The sequence below is a fragment of the Glycine max genome, chromosome 14, assembly GCF_000004515.6.
Source record: "Glycine max cultivar Williams 82 chromosome 14, Glycine_max_v4.0, whole genome shotgun sequence".
NCBI lineage: Eukaryota > Viridiplantae > Streptophyta > Magnoliopsida > Fabales > Fabaceae > Glycine > Glycine max.
In genome coordinates this window covers 31,120,745-31,140,681 of record NC_038250.2, presented here as the reverse complement: position 1 = coordinate 31,140,681, position 19,937 = coordinate 31,120,745, and the positions used below count along the sequence as shown (strand labels likewise).

Here is a 19,937-nt window from a genome sequence, read left to right as displayed (position 1 = left end):
ATATGAGTTAGAGCCTGCTTCTGAAGTACTTTAGAAACCTTATGGTCATAGTTGAACTTCTTTTTATCGAGATATATATTATTTTTTTCAAATTGTTTTATCACTACACAATTTTCACATCCTAATAAAATAATGTGTAGTTTGTTTTTGAAAAAGACTTTTTCAAATTTATTTTAGGTTTTCTTGATATCATTGATTCATTTTCAAAATCTTTTTTTTTTAAATTTCCTTTCTCCTTTATATTCATTACTTGAATAGAGGATTGAATGATACCATTTTCTCCCAGAGGGTTTCCATTTGCCAATCCCTCTACTTCTAAATTGGTGGCTATAACTTTTAATGACTACTATTCTTCATTCTTCTACTTCAGTTAAAGAGGAGAGACTTCCCTTTCATCCACCCATCATGTTAATACCAACATCTTAGATTAGCTTCATTTTCATTTGCATCATTGTTGTATCTTGCATAAGGAAATGATTTTCTAGGTGCCCATTCCTTTTGTGAATGAATATAATGCAGGTTTTGATGAAGCCAAAAAGGTTACTTAATGATCATGGATTGAATCAAGTCAAAAGAACAAGATCAAGTAAATCCTAGATAAGAACTTAGTAAGTTTGTTTAAAGAATCTTAATTTGATTGCTTTAGTTTGGCCTCAACATCTTTAGTATCAAACACTCTTTTATCAAAGGCTAAATCAGTTCAAAAAGATATTTTTGAACTGGTAATCAATTACCAAACTGTGTAATCGATTACCAGAGAGTTTGTGAAGATATTTTTGACTAACGACACAAAACTGATTGAATGTTGATCTGTGTAATCGATTACCAGAATCCTGTAACCGATTACCAGTGAAGAGATTTCAAGAAAACCTTTGAAAAGTCATGACTAGAAATATAACTGTGTAATTGAATACCAGAATGCTGTAATCGATTACCAGTGAGAAAATTTTAGAAAAGCTTTTTGAAAAGGCACAATGGGCCTATATATATGTGTGTTTGACTTCGAAAAGCAAGAGAGAGATTTTAAAAAGAGAACTTAATTGTCAAATGCTCTTTGAACAACTATTGACCAAACACTTGCGAATCAATTGAGTATTCTTCTAAGATCTTCAATTTGTATTATCATCTCTAAAAGAGATAAATTCTTCTGTACATTCTAAAAACATTGTTGTGATCAAGAGATTATTTGTCTCTTGACTTATGAGAATCTTGAACACAAGGGAGAGGAATCCCAAGGTGTGTTCAAAAGTCGTAAAGAGTTTACAAAGATAGTGGAGAATCTCAAGTGGGTTTCTTGAGGACTAGACGTAGGCACAGGAAGTGGACGAACCAGGATAAAATGAGTTTGCAATTCTCTCTTCTCTTATCTCAGTTATTTTATTGCAGTTTACTTTGTCTTGCGCATTTAAAAGAACAATATTAAATTGATTGCTTTTTCCTCTTCTTCTTCTGCATTCTTAGAGATGAAGATAATTTACAAAGGTTCAACCACGAGCCTTTCAATCTCGCCACATCGTATGGCGAGTCAGAGGTGAAGCCATAAAAGATCCCCGAGTGAGAAAGCTTAGCTCCAGTTGGGGTGACACATTCAGGGTCATAACAAGCCTAGACAACGAAGCCTACAAACTACATGAACTAGATGATAAAGCAATTCCAAGAACATGGAATGCTACCCATCTAAAGTTCTACTTTAGTTGACCTGTGGGAAGATTGAATGTTGTACTCTTTTTCCTACTCAAGTCTTTTGTCCCAAAAGAGAAAAATCAAGGTTTTGCATAGAGAGGTTTTAACGAGGCACATCTAGCGTAACAAAGGGAATTTGTACCGAATTGACTACATTGAATAAAGCTTATCTCTCTTCAATTTTTTTAATTTCCTTATGTCAATTTTACCAAGGTGTGCTAAACCCAAGGCCCATCCTTGGTGAGCCTTGATAAAAACCCAAGACAAATGTATCTTGGTCATAACTCCAAAGGCTCATCAAACCCAAGGTTTGCCCTAGGTGAGTCTCGCATCTCCAAAGGCTCGTTAAACCTAAGGTTCGCCCTTAGTGAGTCTCACAAGCTCATCAAACCCAAGCTCCACCCTTGGTGAGTCTCACTTCTTCAAAGGCTCGTCAAACCCAAGATCCGCCCTTGGTGAGTGTCATTGCTCCAAAGGCTCATCAAACCCATGGTCCGCCCTTGGTGAGTCTCGTTTCTCCAAAGGCTCGACCAACCCAAGGTTTGACCTTGGTGAGCTTCGTCAAAACCCAGGGTGAAAGCGCACCTAGTCCAAAGCTCGGCAAACCCAAGGTCCGCCCTTGGTGTGCCTCTCGGTAGCAAAAATTTTGCATTCGTAGAAATCTTAGGTACACAAGGTCCACCCTTGTAAATTTCCATATTATTCACTTTTATCTATGCAGGAACACTACAAACCCAAGGTCTACCCTTGGTACGCACAATCCTACAAACCCAAGGCACACCCTTGATTGCATCACTCCTTGGCAACTACGATTACAATAGTCAAAGGTCTAGGTTTGACAAGTCAGAACAACCTACCACCAGACTGGTTGACAAGACCTTCAACCAGGTGTGGAACACCCCAGTTTTTGGTGTGTGTATGTATATATATATATGTATTTTTAGTTTTTATAAATAATTGAATTAAGTAAATATTTTGGGATGAGATATTGGGTTGAAATTGAGTTTTAATGATTAGTCACGTGGACTAGAAATTAATAGAGTTTTTAGAAATTAAATAAAGGAGACAAAAAGGTTTTCATTAATTAAAATAAGGATTTCATAGTATTAGAAAATAAATAGAGTAAAATAATGTTTTAGAAAATAAAAGGGATGTTTTAATTGGTTATTTATTTAATAAAAGAGTAAAATAAAGTTTCTTTTTATATATAGCAAAATAAAGAAAAATAAAGTAAATAATAGACTTAGAATATCCTAGCTATAAATAGAGACATTAGGTCAAATTTTACATTTACCTTACGTTTCTACACTCTCTCTTCCTCCCAAATTCGTTCTCTTTTTTTTCGCTCCCAAAACCCTCTCTTTTTCCTGCATACAACAAAACATGTCTCAATAAAACTACGATCTCAGAGTCTTTAACCGTTGGATTGTCTTGAAATTTGGACACCACCTTTGGAACTCATTTTTGCACACTCCCACCATTGGGTTTTGTGAATTATTATCTATAGAGTTGGGTTTTGTGAATTAATATCCATAGAAAAAGATATGCCCCTCACACAGAGATAGTGAAATTGAGGTTTCAATCCTTTCTCCTTCTCTTTAACGCTTGAAAACCCTAGCAGAGCAACCAAAAGAAAACATTGAGGAATCATAGAGAACAACTAGAGACGCAGCTATTGATGCAATCCTCCCAAAGTAGGGACCCATCACTAGAGCCATGGCTAGGAGACTCCAAGAAGATTGGGCCAGAGATGCAGCTGACGGCCCTAGGATTTTCATGAGCCTTAAGGTAGATTTTGGGTCATGACACCTAAACACACTTAGTGGAGAATCTTGGACTTGATCTTGGATTAGTGGGCTGAACCATGGCTAAAATTCACTAATCATAATTAGTGATATTTCGGCTCCAAATTTGGCTCCACAAATTCAAATTCAAATTTAAGTGAAATTTGAATAGAAATTCAAATTTCCCTCCAATTTTGTGTAACACTTAGGCTATAAATAGAGGCCTTGTGTGTGAATTTTTAAATTTTGATCATTTGAGAAATTAGACTTCAAAGTTCAAACCTCATTCTCCCTCTTCTCTCTCATCTTCTCCTTGAAGTGGCGTCTCGAATCACCTTTCCTCCTTCTCCATTCCACTTCCATTGATCTTCAAGAAGCAAAGGACTCCATTGATGAAGAAGATACAAGCTCTACATGGAGCTATATTAGTTATCGCTGTCAAACTACACACTTGAGCCCACTTAGAGGTAAGGGAAGAGTTTATCGCAATTTTTGTTAGAGTGAACATGTATAGTGATCCTTAGAGGATCAAAGTGGGATTTATTTTGGGATGTTTACTGTATTGTAATTTTTCCTTTACTATTATAATCATGAGATTGTTATGTTTGACGGACCAATTGATGCCTTGATGCGAATTGGTTGATAAAATTGAGTGCTCTTTATATTTTCATGTTTTTAAACCTATAATTTTGATTCCTTTGATTTTGATATGATTATGTGAAATTTTTTGAGGGGTTTAATCATATGAACATAACATATAAATATTATTATTGTGTGATATGTATATGATGCATGAGGCATGATAACATGTTGTCTTGGGATTATGAAAGTGTGATGAACCATTTGTAAGTGACAAGTTGAGTATGTGTTAAAATTGTGAGATCACACATGTATTGAGATGTTGCATGTATTGAGTTGTGAGCTATGAACTGTACAATCGCACAATTGTAAGACCCTTTAAGGGCAACGAGTTAATGTGTGATGAGTTTTATGATGGGCTCCACTGTGGGAAGTCGACGAGTCTAATCACTTTGAAGCACGATGAGTTAAAATTATTTTGAAAACAATTGAGTAGTTGTGTGTATTGTATAGTTCATAGGTAAAAACTGTGTGATGTGTATATGATTCATGAGGTGTGATAACATGTTGCTTTGGGATTATAACATTGTGATTGAGATTGGGTGTATGTGATAAATTTAGTATGTGTTGAATACTAAGATATATGTGTATTGAGATATTGTATGCATTGCGTTGTGAGCTATGAACTGTACAATCACACAACTATAAGACCTTTTAAGAGTGATGAGTTAATGCTCGACGAGTTTAATCACTTTGAGGTGCGATGAGTTAAAATTATTTTAAGAATAATTAAGGAGTTGTGTGTTTTGTATAGTTCATAGATAGAGTCTGTGTGTTAAAATGTTTTTTGGGTTGAACCAGAATTAGGAGGGAGAGGCCCTGATGAACTTTTCGGAGTGTAGGCCTTGGAGGTAAATACACTCGGTTTTAATGTTCCTTCCAGCCTATGTTGATCCTATATGATTGGTGTATTCTCGCAAAACAGAGTGACCCTGACTGGTCTCTAATAACGACTATCAAATTGATCCAAAACAAATAAAATGAAAGAATTTTGCAGTACAGGATTAACCTAGGTCGACTCAGAGATACAATTCATTTTGGTTCCTACTTCAATTCACTTATAAACAACAAGGGGAATTTCAACAAATTGTTTGTAGGCAAATGTAAAGGAATGCAAAAATGCAAAAATAGAGATAAATAAACAAAAAAAAAACAAAATACGAATCAAGTTTAACAACATTAATAAAATTGACCAAACCAATGCAAATCGAATTATCACAGTTACTACAAATGATGTTAAAAGTGTGAAAGTTTAGTAAAATGCATTAGAGATAGTTCAATTAAATCAATCCCTAAATTGTTTGAGATCGCAAATTAGGTTGGAAAATCATCCAAATAATCTATGATTAAATTTCAAAATTAGGAAATGAATCCATAACCTAATCTGTTTTCAATCCTAAGCATAATCATAATCATGAAAAACAAAATTAGGATTAAAAACATTCACAAAGATTAGAAATACTAAACAAGAACTCAAATTTAGCCTTGCTTAGAGTGGATCCTTGGATTGATTGAGTGTTTAGCCTTCCATGATCATCACCAGTGGAAAAGCCATGAAATATGTGCAAGAAAAAGGAAGAACAAAAGTGGAAAGAGAAAGAAAAATGAAGAACAATTGAGAGAAAAGAGTTTGATTCTAAAGCTTGCACAACAAGTTTCTAAAACTATTTTTGATCAAAATGAAGTAACAAACAAACAAACTAACTAACTAGCTAATTTCCACTAATCTATAGAGTGACTATTCATAATGAAGGGATGGGCCTTGATTAGGCCCATCTAATCTATCTAATTAAACTAATTACACAAAACAAAGCCTAAACTCATAGCCCAATTATTCAAGTGCAGAGGTTCTGACTTCCAAGCCTAATTTGACCCTCAAAATGGTAGAATTGACCAAATTGAATATCTTTTTCTTAGCTTTCCAATGACTACTCACACACTCCATTTGGATTTTTATAATGTCCTATAGGCCCTGCACAAAGCAGATATGTCAAGTAAGCACAAAATTCCAAAAATAAGCCGCAATTATCAATTGAGCTCAATCATTTGCTTAAGACCAAAACTGAGTTAAGGTGGGAAAATATGAGCCAAAGAGAGGTCAAATAAGCTAAGAAGAATAGAAAAATATCGAACTACAAATGCTCAATCAAACTCCCCCACACTTTATCTTTTGCATTCTTGGGCAAAACGGGAAGAAAGACTCAAAACAAGAAATCAAACTAAAAAAAATAACCGCAACTAAAATAAGGTATGAACAAGGCACACACATTTTTCAATGAATCCTAACAATGCACAAAAATGAGAGAGATGGAAAATGGAAGAATGGTCTCAAGGTAACAAGCAATCCATGAACACATTATCACAAAATGCAAAGTGGGCAAGTAGTCAAGTCAAAATTAAGAATGTACCATGGTGATAGAAATCTCTCAAAGAACAACACTCACCTTACAAAATGTGTATGGGTTTGTGTTTACACTCAAGCACCACATGTAACTAGCACAACAAAATTTTGACAAGACTCTAATCCATTCAACTTGAAATACACATGCATCAAAAGATCAAAAGGACTTTTATTGGTTTATAATGTATGGCTAAAACTAAGGGAAAAAAGGGGCAATGGGGAGTAAGTCAACAAGTAACAAGAGGGTTAGAAACAAAGAAAAAAAGTGGAGAACAACAAAATTAAAATAACAAGAACTTACAAGAATGAAAATAAACCACAACACATTTTTTTTCTTCTCTTTGTTTGTACAATTTTTTTCTTTTTGAACTTTATTTTTTATACTCCCATTTTTTTCTTTTCTTTTATTGTCTTTTTCTTCTTTTTTTTCCTTTTGTTTTCTTCTTCTTTTTCCAACAAGTCACAAGAAAATGAAATAACGAAAACAAATGAATTTTCATAAAACAAAGTACAATCTCCCCACACTTGTTTGAAACCCACTCCCAAAACAATTCCAAGACCCCTTTTCTCCCTAAAGTTTAGGACAACAGGGTTTTCCACTTTTTAGCTCGTAATGAGCTACAAAATGAAAGAAGGAGTTAAAGGCTCAAAGAGTGTGACAATGGATATTAATGCAAGGTAGCTTTATTTGGCTAGTGGCTAAAAGAAAAAAGGCCTAAATCATATCAATCAATGCATGTGGAACAAGGAAAGACAAAAATGGTAAGGCAAATCCTAGTGTAATCTAGCATAAGGGTGAAATCACACATGAAGGAGCATGAATAGAATAATACAATCTATCCACAAAATCCCAAAACTCACAAGGCGTCATTCTATCACACATGATCCACCTAAATTTTTTTTAAGCCTACTTATCACTTCCACAATTGCAACAATGGTTCACATCAAGCATGAAACCTCTCAAATAAAAATGATACATCTCTCGTAATTTATACAAGTTAGAAATCCTATGAAAGAATTGAGAAAGTGCCTAAATTCAACAAAAACATTGGAAAACAACAAATGTAAAATCTATATTTTTTATATTGGCAAGACAAAAGAAAGGTCCGACACAAATTCCTCCTCCACTTGGGGGCTCTCATGAAAAAGCATGAGTTTGTGACTGTTCACTTTGAAGACTTTGCCTGTAACTTCATTGTTAATCTCAAATGCACCATGGGAAAAAACATTAGTAATTACAAAAGGACCATCCTATCTAGATTGAAGTTTACCAGAAATAAGATTGAGGCGAGAGTTAAACAAGAGCAATTTTTGGCCAATATGGAACTCCTTCCTACAAATCTTAGAGTCATGAAACCTTTTCACTTTCTCCTTGTAAACCTTGGAGTTCTCATAGGCTTCTAAGTGAATCTCCTCAAGTTCTTGCAATTGAAGTTTCCTTTCCATACTGGCTTCATCAAATGCCATGTTACAACCCTTCACCGCCCAATAAGCACGATGCTCAATTACCACCAGAAGGTGGCATGCCTTACCAAAAACCACCTTATAGGGAAACATCCCCAAAGGTGTTCAGTAAGCGGTCCTATGGGCCTATAGAGCATCTCCAAGTAGCTTGCTCCAATCCTTCCTATTGGGTTGCACTACCTTCTATAACACTTGCTTGATCTCTCTATTAAAACCCTCTACTTGCCCATTAGTTTGGGGATGATAAGCTTTAGCAACTCTATGCACAACCCCATACTTCTGGAGCAAGGATGACAATGACCTGTTACAAAAGTGGCTCTCCTAGTCACTGATAATGGCTCTAGGCACACCAAACTTGCAAAAAATGTTCGATCTCACAAAATCCACAACAACTTTAGAATCATTAGTTATGGTGGCCTTAGCTTCAACCCACCTAGAAACATAATCAACAACAAGCAAGATATATGAAAAACCATGAGAAATAGGAAAAAGACCTATAAAATCAACACTCGAAACCAGCGAGGCTGACAGTTGCTCCAAAATAGCTTTGTCGACCCTCTCCATCATGGTCAATAGATCCTTGTCAAAATACTTGAACTTGGTGGGGTCAGACTGCTATTAGAACGAGAAGCGAGGCTCCTTGTCCCGGTTGAACATTAGTGGTAATCGATCAACCATGATGTCGATAGCCAAGACCTTGAAGAAATGGTTCTTGAAATGGTGAAATACGTTCGAGTCAAACTTGAACAGCTTCTTGGACATGTTGTTCATGGAGACCTAGCCTATCTTGCCCATCAACTTCATCTGAAAAAAGTACAAAAACACCGGCACACAGGGCTGAATGTGGAAGAAGGGGCACAAAATCTCAAAGGCCCTTACCATGGCCCAACTATTGGGATGGAGTTGGGAAGGGGCCATGTTCAAGTGCTCAATCAAGGCACACTAGAATGTGTTCAAGGGGAAACCTAAACCCAAAACATCAAAGAAATAATGGTACACAAAAAGAAGGGTAGACTGCCTGATGCCGCCCTCAAAAAAAGGAAAACATTGCTCACACAAGAAAGGACAACTAGCTTGTAGGAATACTCTAGATTGGCCAATTTCACTTGGCGTTGCAAAGTAACAACACTCACCGTAGAGGTAATGCAGGACCAATATTTTAGAACTTCGTCCTTCACCAATTCAAAGCCAACAACGATAGGGGGGATGATGGCAACCCAACACTGTGGCTACATCGCACCCAAGAGGATGCCCTAACGCCCCCTTTACCACTCCTCCTAGCTCCCCCAAAAACAGAAGGGGGGAGATTCATGGTGACTAGAATAGGTTCCCCGACCAGAGAAGTAGCAGAAGGTTGCGCCCTTCCACGGAGGTGAGCAGTGTCTCCACCAGCACGGTGTGAGACCGTCAACCTCCCCGAGGAAGGGGACTTGCTATTAGAAACCCCATGATGAGTCTCCTTTGAGGAGGAACCGCTGATGAAAATGACCTCTCAGTCCACCAAGGGTTGCTGAACTAAACCCCCAGAGTCACTATCGCATATACCTATGGTCGAGTCAAAGATGAAAGAAGACATTGTCAAAGAGAATACCTTGAAGAATGAAGAAGACAATCGAAAGGGGAAATCGCAAATCGCAATTGGAAGGAAAAGAAGTTTCTCAGGAGAAATTAGAAATTCAAAAGTGACGGTAGTCACAAATCAAACCTCCACTCCATTTAAAGTGGAGGTGCGACTCTTTGGTAACTTGAGGGAGCTGAAATGGTGCCCTAAAATTTCACACCACGATGCAGCTCCCCTCACCCATGTACCATGTCTCCAGTACATGTGAATGTATGTATACATAATTTTGATGATGTCAAAAGAAGAATCAAACAAGGCTCATTTTGCTTCAAGATTAATACAAGATTGTTTCAACAAACAAAGCCTTGATTCAAGATTTCTTCAAGATCAAGCCTTGCCTCACAATGAAAGGTTTCAAGTCATTCAAGGCACATGTAATCGATTACCAATGGTTTGAAAGTGTGTAATTGATTACACATCATATGTAATCGATTACCAGAGACTCTGAACGTTGGGAATTCAAATTTTAAATGAAGGGTCACAACTGTTCAAGAAAAACAACTGTGTAATCGATTACACTAATTCTGTAATCGATTACCGGAGAGGATTTTCAAGGAATATCGCCAACAGTCACATCTTATCATTTGGATTTTGAATGGCCATCAAAGGCCTATATATGTGTGTGACTTGGGACGAAATTAAAAAAAGAGAGAGTTTTTGATCAAAATGTTTTATCCTCTCAAAAGATTAAGATAGTTTTGCTTGGCAAAAATGTCTTATCCTCTCAAAAGACAATGAGAGAGATTCCATAAGAACTTCATTGTCAAATGCTCTCTCAAAAGAAATCCTTGACCAAACACTTGCAAAATCTATAAGGATTCTTACATGATCTTCATTGTAATATTCTTTTCTTGAAGAGAGAATTCTTCTTATTCAATGAGATTGGTTAAGAGACTGTAAGTCTCTTATTGTAAAGCATCTGAACACAAGGGATGGGTTATCCCTGTGTGGTTCAGACTTTGTAAAGGATTTTACAAAGATAGTGGAAATCTCAAGTGGGTTGCTTGAGTACTGGACGTAGGCACGGGAAGTGGCTGAACCAGTATAAAATTGTGTTTGCATTCTCTCTTCCCTTATCTTATTTATTTTGTTGCAATCAATTTTGTCTTGCATGTTTAAAGAACATTGTTAAATTGATTTTTGTTGCTTCTTCTGCATTCGTAGCCTATCCCTCTTAAGATTATTGAGGCCACAAGGTCTAACAGTACGTGTTCACTCCACAAGTGACACATATGCAAGATTGCTTCTCGTGCACTACACTCGTCTACAGCAAAAGAAAAATGAAATATTTGTCTTCAATGCATTCTCTAATGGTCAAAAATGGGTAGAGTTGTCAAATACAGAGACCTCTCCCACCTGACACGTCAGGCCTCGCTTGCAAAACCAAAGCATGTCCACCTTGGACAACTTGACAGAAGTAGCAAGGACAACACTTGTCTAGGCTGGGGGGCTTGACAGACTTGTAACTCTCTTATCTGTCGAGGTTACCACTATCAGCACCAGACAATACTTGTCCACATTTGGGGGCTCGATATACTCACAACCCTCCTACTTGTCAAGGCTACTACTACCCTCGACACTAGACAACCTCTTTTTCTCACAAGCCGACTTAGAGCTTGGGGGGCTTGTATACTGTCCAAGGTCCACAAAGTACACGTGGCAAGTTGCATGTTCCTTTAATACACACTTAGTCCTCCATGTTAGCCCTGCCACAAGAGCACGAACGTCGTGTCCTTAGCAATCAGGCTATCAACTGACAGGTTATCTCTAACCACTATATTATTTGAATATATTGCAATCTCCTTATCATGTCACAGATATTCAATTATCTCTAAGCTACACATTATCTATAAGCCATAATTATCTACTAGTTATTATCTACAAATCGATAACTATCTGCAAGGGTTGTTACAACACCATAACAGCCCCTACAACACAAGGACCCATAACTCCCAGTCTATTCCATAAGTACTAGGTTTCGTCTCACTCTTTTCATACTCTTCTAACTCACATACTTATTTGAGTGTCAGAGTATTTTGTTTTGCTGGTCCCCCCTCTTACCCTCTTAACAAATGGAACTCTTGGTCCAACGTGCGAGATCTTGGAGTTCACGTTGGCGGAGTCCACGTTGGCCAAGGTCATCCTGATGTAAGACAACTCCGGATTTTTGTGAGTACATGTTCTAAAAATTAATTATATACATTTAAATATTATGAATATTAAAATGAAATTTAATTAAAGTGTATTAATAATCTAAACTTCTTTGTTTACATTTTTATCTGATTATTAATTATTTTATCTTACTAATTACATAACCTTAGGCCTTAAGCGGCACAAAGTGTACACTTTCTATTTTGTCTCAAATCTAGAACTTCTTTTTTGTACCTTAAACAGAACAAAGCTGTGTATTTTTCCCTCTGCGAACCAGCTCATCACAAAAACGACATCCGAGGCAGATTCATGTTCTTTATATAGAGAAAGCATAAAACAAAAGATGCTTCGTTAAAATTTCTCTGGGAAAATATACATAAACATACTCGTCACGCTGCATACTAAACTTTTATGTGCATTGTCATGTCTAAAAACCAAGAAAACTATAATAGCATATATGTATTTCTTCATATATTGTACTCGATCTTGATCATCAGTGCCAACAGCCTAATTTGGTAATAGGCTTTCGGGTCTTCGTATGAAAGGCCAGCAACTACTAGCACTCACTACATGCCTGCATTCCCCCCAAAAAAAAAATGTTACTTTTAACTGATTATAATATAAGAAACAAATTATATAGTATATTATATATAAAAAATATTGATGACATTCTTTTTCTAATACTTATATTCTGATTAAAATTTATTAAAAATCAATAATTTATAATTTAAATCTAACATCCATTAAAATTAAAGATTTTAATAAATTTAAGTCAAAAATAATATTTCGGAAGAGTGTCAAAAACATTATTATTAACATTTTTTATTATTATATTTTTTGATCGATAATAATAAAAAATAATATAATTTTTTTATAATATATCATATTCAATCAATTAAATCAAACTCTTAATAATATTTCTCATTATATATTACACTATATATAAAGAATATCGTTCTTGAATAACGCGGGCAGGAACTGGAATTACTGTTATCTATGTGCATGCACACAAATAAATTAGTTATTATTCATGATTTGTTAAGTAATTTTTCTGCTTATTGATTCATTGGGCCAGTAAACCTTGGTTGTCATACAACAAGTGAACAATTTCGGTTGTTAATTAGGTTAGTATCCGACAAAAATGTACCTAGCTGACGAACAAGACTTCCCTGTAGCGTCTTTCTTTCTTTTTTCTTTTTTTTTTACCCACCACCAACAATTGAACAACTTCAATTGAAGATTTGATTTGATTTAAAGGACCTTAAAAGTTACGCCAGAAAACTTTATCAATTAAATAGTGTGGTGCCTTCGACCCTTTAACCTCCGTGAAGTAAGGCCAATAAACCCGACAATGCGTGCATAGTGCATGCATACTTTTGTCTACTTTCTTTGACTTTGTCATTTACCAAGAAACACAATTTGATTGAAAAACAACTTAATTACTGTTCTGATTAGAATCAAACAAAGCATTTGAAAATCCAGCAAGTTCAAAATATTATAAGAAACCATGGATGTATATGGTAATAACTTTTGCCTATAAATTATGCTATATGTATCTGTTTCAAGTGGAAACAGAGATCTTTTATACAAAGTTATCCATATAATATTAGTATTAATTTGGTTGACCATAACAAAAGTCTTTAAATTAATTATCAGTGTACAAAAATTAAATTCTCATTCAATCTACCAAACGATTCAAAAAGTAAAAGCAAATTGAAAATTTCATTTCCTAAGAATTTACCAATAAAATCCAGACCTTTTAGTTAATTTCCATTCTGCATTTAAATGCTAACTGAGTTTTAAAAACTTGTTGATTAGATCACCTTTCTAAACAAATTCAAGTCCCCCAGAATATTCAAACCCTTTGCAATTTTCATGATAAATTCATAACGTTTTGGGAATAGCATGCAATTAGCTAAATAATTTTCTACAATTTCAACATGTAAACTCAATTACCATTAACTCTATTTTCTATTACTTTGAACATACCTAGTTTTGTATAATTTCCACATGTAAACTCAATAACCATTAACTCCATTAAAAACTTATTGATTAGATCATCATGCTCACCAAATTAAAGTCCCCCAGCAAAATTCATACCCTTTATTCATGAAAAATTCACAGTTTCATACCATTTTAGGAATAGCATGCAATTAGCCAATTGATTTTCTAAAATTTCAACTTGTAAACTCAATAACCGTCAACTCTAATTTCTATTAGTTTGAGCATACCTGCTATTACTTCTGCTGCTACTGCTACTGTTGCTGCTACCAGAACTCTTCTTGCTTCCACTATTAATGCTCGATACACCACTATCACTCTCTCCACCAGAAGCTGAAAGGCTCTTCTTCCACCACTCCTTATCAAGGCTCTTTGATCCATCAGAAACCGAAGTTCTAGGAGACACCTTGTTAGAACCACTATTCACCAAAGACTCATTTTTAGTCTTCTTTTTAAACCCCAAAGAAATTGGAAACACCATTTTGAGATAAAACCCTCCACTATCAATGTTCCCACTTCTCTTCACTTGACCCTTCTTATTCATATCAACCTTTTTTCTATTACCCACATTTTTGTTACCCAATTTTTTCCTCTCCTCTGCCCCTTTCTCTTGTGCAACTTCAACTCTCGGATGTTCCACAAGATCTTTGAGAGAAAGCTCATAGCTTGACTCAGGCATGTTCTTAACCATTTCCATGAGCTCCCTTTGGCCTCTTGCAATGGCTTGAGTCTTGGAAGCAGGAGAAAGGCACCTATAATAGTTTTTGCGGTGATGAGGACTCTTTGGTGGATTTGTAGTCCATAGAGGAGGTGAACAAATACCAGATTCATTATCATCCACCTTTGATCCTGTTCCCAATTGCACTTCCATGTCGTTGTAGCTGTGACAATTCTTGTAATTTTTTGGTGGTTTCTTTGATGCCATAAAATCAGTGTTTGTGGCACCCCATGTGTCATAACCATGAGTTATTTGTCCTATTTCATTGGACAATGGAAACGAAATTGTGGGTTGGTTTCTTCGTGGATCAAACATTTTTTTTAGTGGTTCGAAGAGGAAGAAAAAAAATAATGATGTTTGTGTGTGTGTGCAGAGGATGTTGTTTTGTTCTTCACACACACAACACGTTTAGCTTCAACGGTGATGATGCTCTTTTAATTTCTTGGTGACTAAGGTTTTTAAAAGAAGGAAAAAAAATTGATTGGGAATAGAGTGTGAGAGAGCGTACTTAAAGTCAAGCGATTCTAGATGGGGTGCCCCGCGGGCCTATTCCACTCCTCGTTTTTATTCACCCGTTTTTGTCTTTGAGCACTCTTGGTCTTTTGCTTTTTTAGTCTAGTTAATTAATATCTTTAAGGCACTAATTAAAAAAATTAATAATAAAAAGTTTTGATTAAAATATCTTAAAATTTTCAATAAAGATATATTAATGATATTTTTCTATAATAAAAATATTTTTAATATTTTCTTATAAAACATTTTACTCAAAAAAATTTAACTAGTATTTTAAAGGTATCCATTAGCATTTGTCTTTTATTTGCTTGAAAGGAAAAGCCGGTGACCACGTCTGTCTCTCGTATTTTTTGCAGCTTTGTTAAATAGCCAAGACTAAGACATGGCGCACGCACCTTTGCCCCGTGACTTTGCTAATTTGTTCAGTATCAATCAATTACAAATTTACATAATGCCAAAATTAGAATTGTGATAAACTAACTTTAAAAGTAAAATATAAATTTTTGGCAAATATATTGACTATATTATAGTAAAATTATACATACATATATATATATATATATATATAATTAGACTATTAGTTTTTTAATTAATAACTTTAATTTTTTAAAGTAAAATTCTACTTTAGATAAATTAAGTCTCAAAAGTTAAATTGTCACATAAGGAAGACTTACTGGCCACAAAATCAAGTCAATCAGACTTATACAAAGATTAAGAGTCTTATTAAATCTGAGGGTTTGCGCTCTTTTTTGTAGGGACATTGTTATGTACCTTATGCTCCTTTGGCTTTTTCAGGTCTTAACTCCTTTTGTTCTTATGAACTGTTACAAAGAAATAAGATGAAAGCTCCTCCTTATAAGGATCTGGTTCTTGGAATTAATTGCTTCAATGTTATACGTGTCAGGAGAAATTCAGATATGGTAGAATTGAGAGGGTCAGAGAACCATAAATAATTATTGCAATGGCACCATCGTCCCACATCAGGGTGCACTAAGATGTGTGGAGTGGATCATAAAGGCTAAAGCTATCATCACAATAATGTTGTCTCTTTCGTTGCCTTGTCACAAACAATAATGGTTGTTTTTAGTGGTGGATTCAAGATTCTAAGTCAGTGGATGTAAATTATAAAAAATAAATTTAGTGGGTTTAATTATATAAATATAAATAAAATAAGATATAAAAATATAAGATTTTATTTATAAATTTGATAAATTTTAAAAATGAGAGAGTGTAAGTGTATACCCTCTAAGGTAGATCCCCACTTCTTGTTGTTCCTATTAAGAATCTGCGTTCAGTAATCATTGTCACCTCATAAATTTGGTAATAGTAATAAATACTATTGCATGTTTACCAAGCAAGGTAAATAGTGAATATATCATCATGGATGTGTAGCTGCAAAGAAACATACGTAGTTTAGTTGGTAGCTGTAAAAATCAGTTCCTGCAGTGTGAGTGCTTTTGTTTTTGGTAGTACATAGCATCATGCCATCAAGCACATACGGAATAGTTCTATAATGGACCACGATCACCTGAAATTGAAAAGAGAAAAAAAAAAAGTACAGTTGCATCTAAGCGATTTCACTGTTTAGTTTGAAACGGTTTGACAATTTATAAAAAAAAAATTGTTTTTACATATTTTTTAATTTTATAAATAATAAAATAAGACTTTATTTTACCAATATATTTTCGTGTTATAGATGACTCCTATCATATTTGATTTAGAAGGCATCGTTCCACCCGTGTAGTCTGCCAAGAGGCACCACCATAAAGTTTGAAACCACTTTAAGGGTGGTGTTAGTGAATGAGGCGCCACCGATTGTGTCTTTTTTGCTATCTCTTTTTAAATTGTCTCTAGCTGTCCATTCAAAACGATGTCGGATAACAGTTATATTAATATTTAATCGTGATTCAATTTTAAAAAATCATGAAAATAATATTTTTTCAAAGGGGCAACACAGGAACAGCTTGAAAAGGGACAACAGAGAAACCAAGCCGGGCGTCACCAGGGTATTTTCCTACAAGAGGCACCGCCCAAAGGGTCTCATCCCATGCATTCTCATTTCCAAGGTTTAATGACCTTTTCCCAAGGTGATGGAAAGTATCATCCAGAGGTGGACACCTTCCTCAGGCAACCACATGAAGGAGACACCAGGCTGAGGGAAGCCTACTGGAGGCACTAGGCTACAACCTCCCTCTTGTTAAAATTGAGGCATCAACTAATGCTTTGGTTTACCAATAAAATGGAGGAGAACATGAAGGCAACCTTCGTTGTTGTGTGAGGTTGTTTTTGTGCTGATGAGGCTAGTTTGGAGGTGCACTACTAGAAAATATAGATTTTAAATTCTAGGTTTACATTGGTTTTCAATAAAATCATTTTTAACAAAAATGTGGTGGCATAATTGTAAATAACTTAAGTTCATTAACATTCGTTTTTCAAAAACCGATGTTAACATCGGTTTTTCAAAAAACCAATGTTAGGAAATTATTAATTAACATTGTTTTTTTTTTCCAAAAAACCGATGTTAAACATTAATATCACTTGGTTAACATCGATTTTTTAGTGAAAACCAATGTTGAACCTACATTTAAAAAAATATTAACCAGAGCCCTATTTTCTTGTGCTTTTGTCTTCTTTGTCTCAACTCCCTCTTTGCCTCCACTCTAGGCATCTCTGTCTCAGCTCCCTACCTTTAAAAGCATTGTGTCTTCGAACTATGGTATTCGCACTCCGGTGTCGACGTCAGGTACCTTCCCTCTATTCCACTCTTTCTCTTTCTATTTGGTTTCTTTGTGGCATCAGGTACATCTCATGCCAGGTACCTTCCCTGTTGTCGCGGCGTCGACCTGAGCATTTAATGTTGTGTTATGCTTTCTTTGTCCTAAGTCTGTTCTTATAGTAAATGTTTTGTATAGTAACCTTATAATGCTAAACTTATTCCTCGTGTCATGAAAAAAGGGTTTTGTTTTATGTATATTGGATTGTGCTATACAATAACCTTATAATGCTAAACTTGTTACACTGGATTGTGCTATACATTTTTGTTGTCTCGCTATAGTTGATTGAGCTTAAAGAAGTAGAGAAATATTCCACCTAAAGGGAATCTACTTTATGTATAGATCAACAATTTATGTATTGTATTGTGCATGTATATTCAATACCCAGACTTGAGAGTAGGATGCAACACAGGTATAAGCAAGCTCTTTTTCTCAGATTAATGTAGCACCATAGATAGTAGAAGTTTTAGCCTTGAGATGGAGTCTACAACTGACAATTAATTATAGGATGGAGAGGATTGAAGTTGAGTCTGATTTTAATTTTTCAATTTGTTTGCGCATGCTTTAAGGATAGTAAAGGAAGTCCACAATTGTGCTTCAAATTGAAGGACTGTATTTAGTTAGCATAGAGTTTTAACTTTTTATCTTTATCACTTGTGAAAAGAGATAGGAATAAACCAGCACATGTTATGGCACCACTTGGTAGGTGCTACCAAAATTGTGTGTGGGGAGACTTGGTGCCTCAACAAGCCTCTGTAAGACTGTAATGATGGACTCTTTTGTCCTTTTCTATTAATGAATGATTTGATTTTTGAATACAAAAGGATAAAGGTATAGCAGTATTCATTAGTGATTGTAATGCTTGTAAAATATGCATACCTTGCAGTACATGAAAATGTATTGTTGATTTGTAGGTAGAAAAATGTTGTTTAGCTTAAACAAATAGCAACCTTATATTATTATTCCTCTAGTATGTCCAAAATTCATTCATGCATTAGAATTTTATTCCTCTAGTCGGTCCTGTGAGGCTTATTTTAGATAGGAGTGTTTCTTTGAATCTTGATCATGTCTTCCTTTATTTATATATATGTTTTTATTTTTGCTGATAGGAGCAATTTAACCAGTGTCCTGTGAGGCTTATTTCATAGCCATTGAAGGTGCAACACTCCTCCACTTCCTATTATTTGAAGTTTATTTTTCTAAATGACAATTATTCATTATTATATAAATAGCATGCAATACTTCTTAATTCTGACTTCTAATCAAAGTTGTTGGTTTCATTGTTTGAACCGATATTTGGGGTGTCTTGACTTGCTTGGTTTCCTATTGAGGTTTGAGTTGCTTGGTCCCACTCCAACCCAGCTTGAATACAATGATTCTTGCGGACAATTTGCATTAATTGTTGTATTAAATCTTGAATTGTCCGTTTAGACAGTTTGAGAAGGGTCATATTTTTATAGTACATTCATGCATAAAGGTTAAGTGTAGTTTCTTAAATTTGATGAAATTTTGGTACAATGCATTTCTCTTTGTTCTCTGAGTGCATACTCGATTGTCGTGGAATTAATCTCACCGCTTTCATGTCATGTACTTGGAGACCAATGCAAAATGCTGCCGAAATTTTGTCAAATTTAAGAAAAAAGACTTAACCTTAACGTATGAATTTACTATAAAAATATGTTTTCCTAAATGGGATAGGGTCACACCTTTAATATAAAAGTGAGGTTTTCATGCATCGAAAAACTTTGTGAGTATCACAGAGTTAATAATTAGATGGATCGAAGTTGGATGAACCCAAGTCGCATAAGCCCTATGTGTGAGGAAGGCGTGGAACAATTTTTGAGTTCACCTCCGAAAGAAGTCGATTGGATGAGAATGGAAAATATTTATGTCCTTGTATAAACTGTTTGAATGGGAAATGACAACTACTCAATGACATACGAGAACATCTATTGTGTGATAGGATAAAGAAGAATTATACGACATGGATATGACATGGTGAATTGACAGACATGCAGAGGGTGTCCCAATCTGAACCGGTTGATGTACAAATGTGAGATCACTTAGAGGAAATGATTTGTGATCTTGGATAAAAATCTTTTCAGCAAGCACATGCCCCTATGTATGATACATTGCAAAGTGATTCGAAGAAGCCTTTGTATCCGGGATACAAGAAGTATGTGACGTT

General features: G+C 35.2%; 1 protein-coding gene across 1 annotated transcript; it reads right to left on the bottom strand.

The window, feature by feature from the left end:
* Window positions 1-12,038: 12,038 nt before the first annotated feature.
* Window positions 12,039-14,997, bottom strand: LOC100792746 (uncharacterized). The gene is made up of 2 exons (XM_006596187.4): window positions 13,975-14,997; window positions 12,039-12,317 (listed from the first exon to the last, which is right to left on the bottom strand). The coding sequence occupies exons 1-2, from the start codon at window positions 14,775-14,777 to the stop codon at window positions 12,251-12,253; spliced, it is 870 nt and encodes a 289-aa protein (XP_006596250.1). The 5' UTR covers window positions 14,778-14,997; the 3' UTR covers window positions 12,039-12,250.
* Between the last annotated feature and the right edge of the window lie 4,940 nt (window positions 14,998-19,937).

What these genes read in the sequence shown, in the direction of transcription:
- LOC100792746 (XM_006596187.4), bottom strand. Translation starts at nt 14,777, where the DNA reads ATGTTTGATCCACGAAGAAACCAACCCACAATTTCGTTTCCATTGTCC. An exon ending in AGCAGCAGAAGTAATAGCAG is followed by an intron (nt 12,318 to 13,974) that starts GTATGCTCAAAC and finishes GGGGGAATGCAG; the next exon opens with GCATGTAGTGAGTGCTAGTA.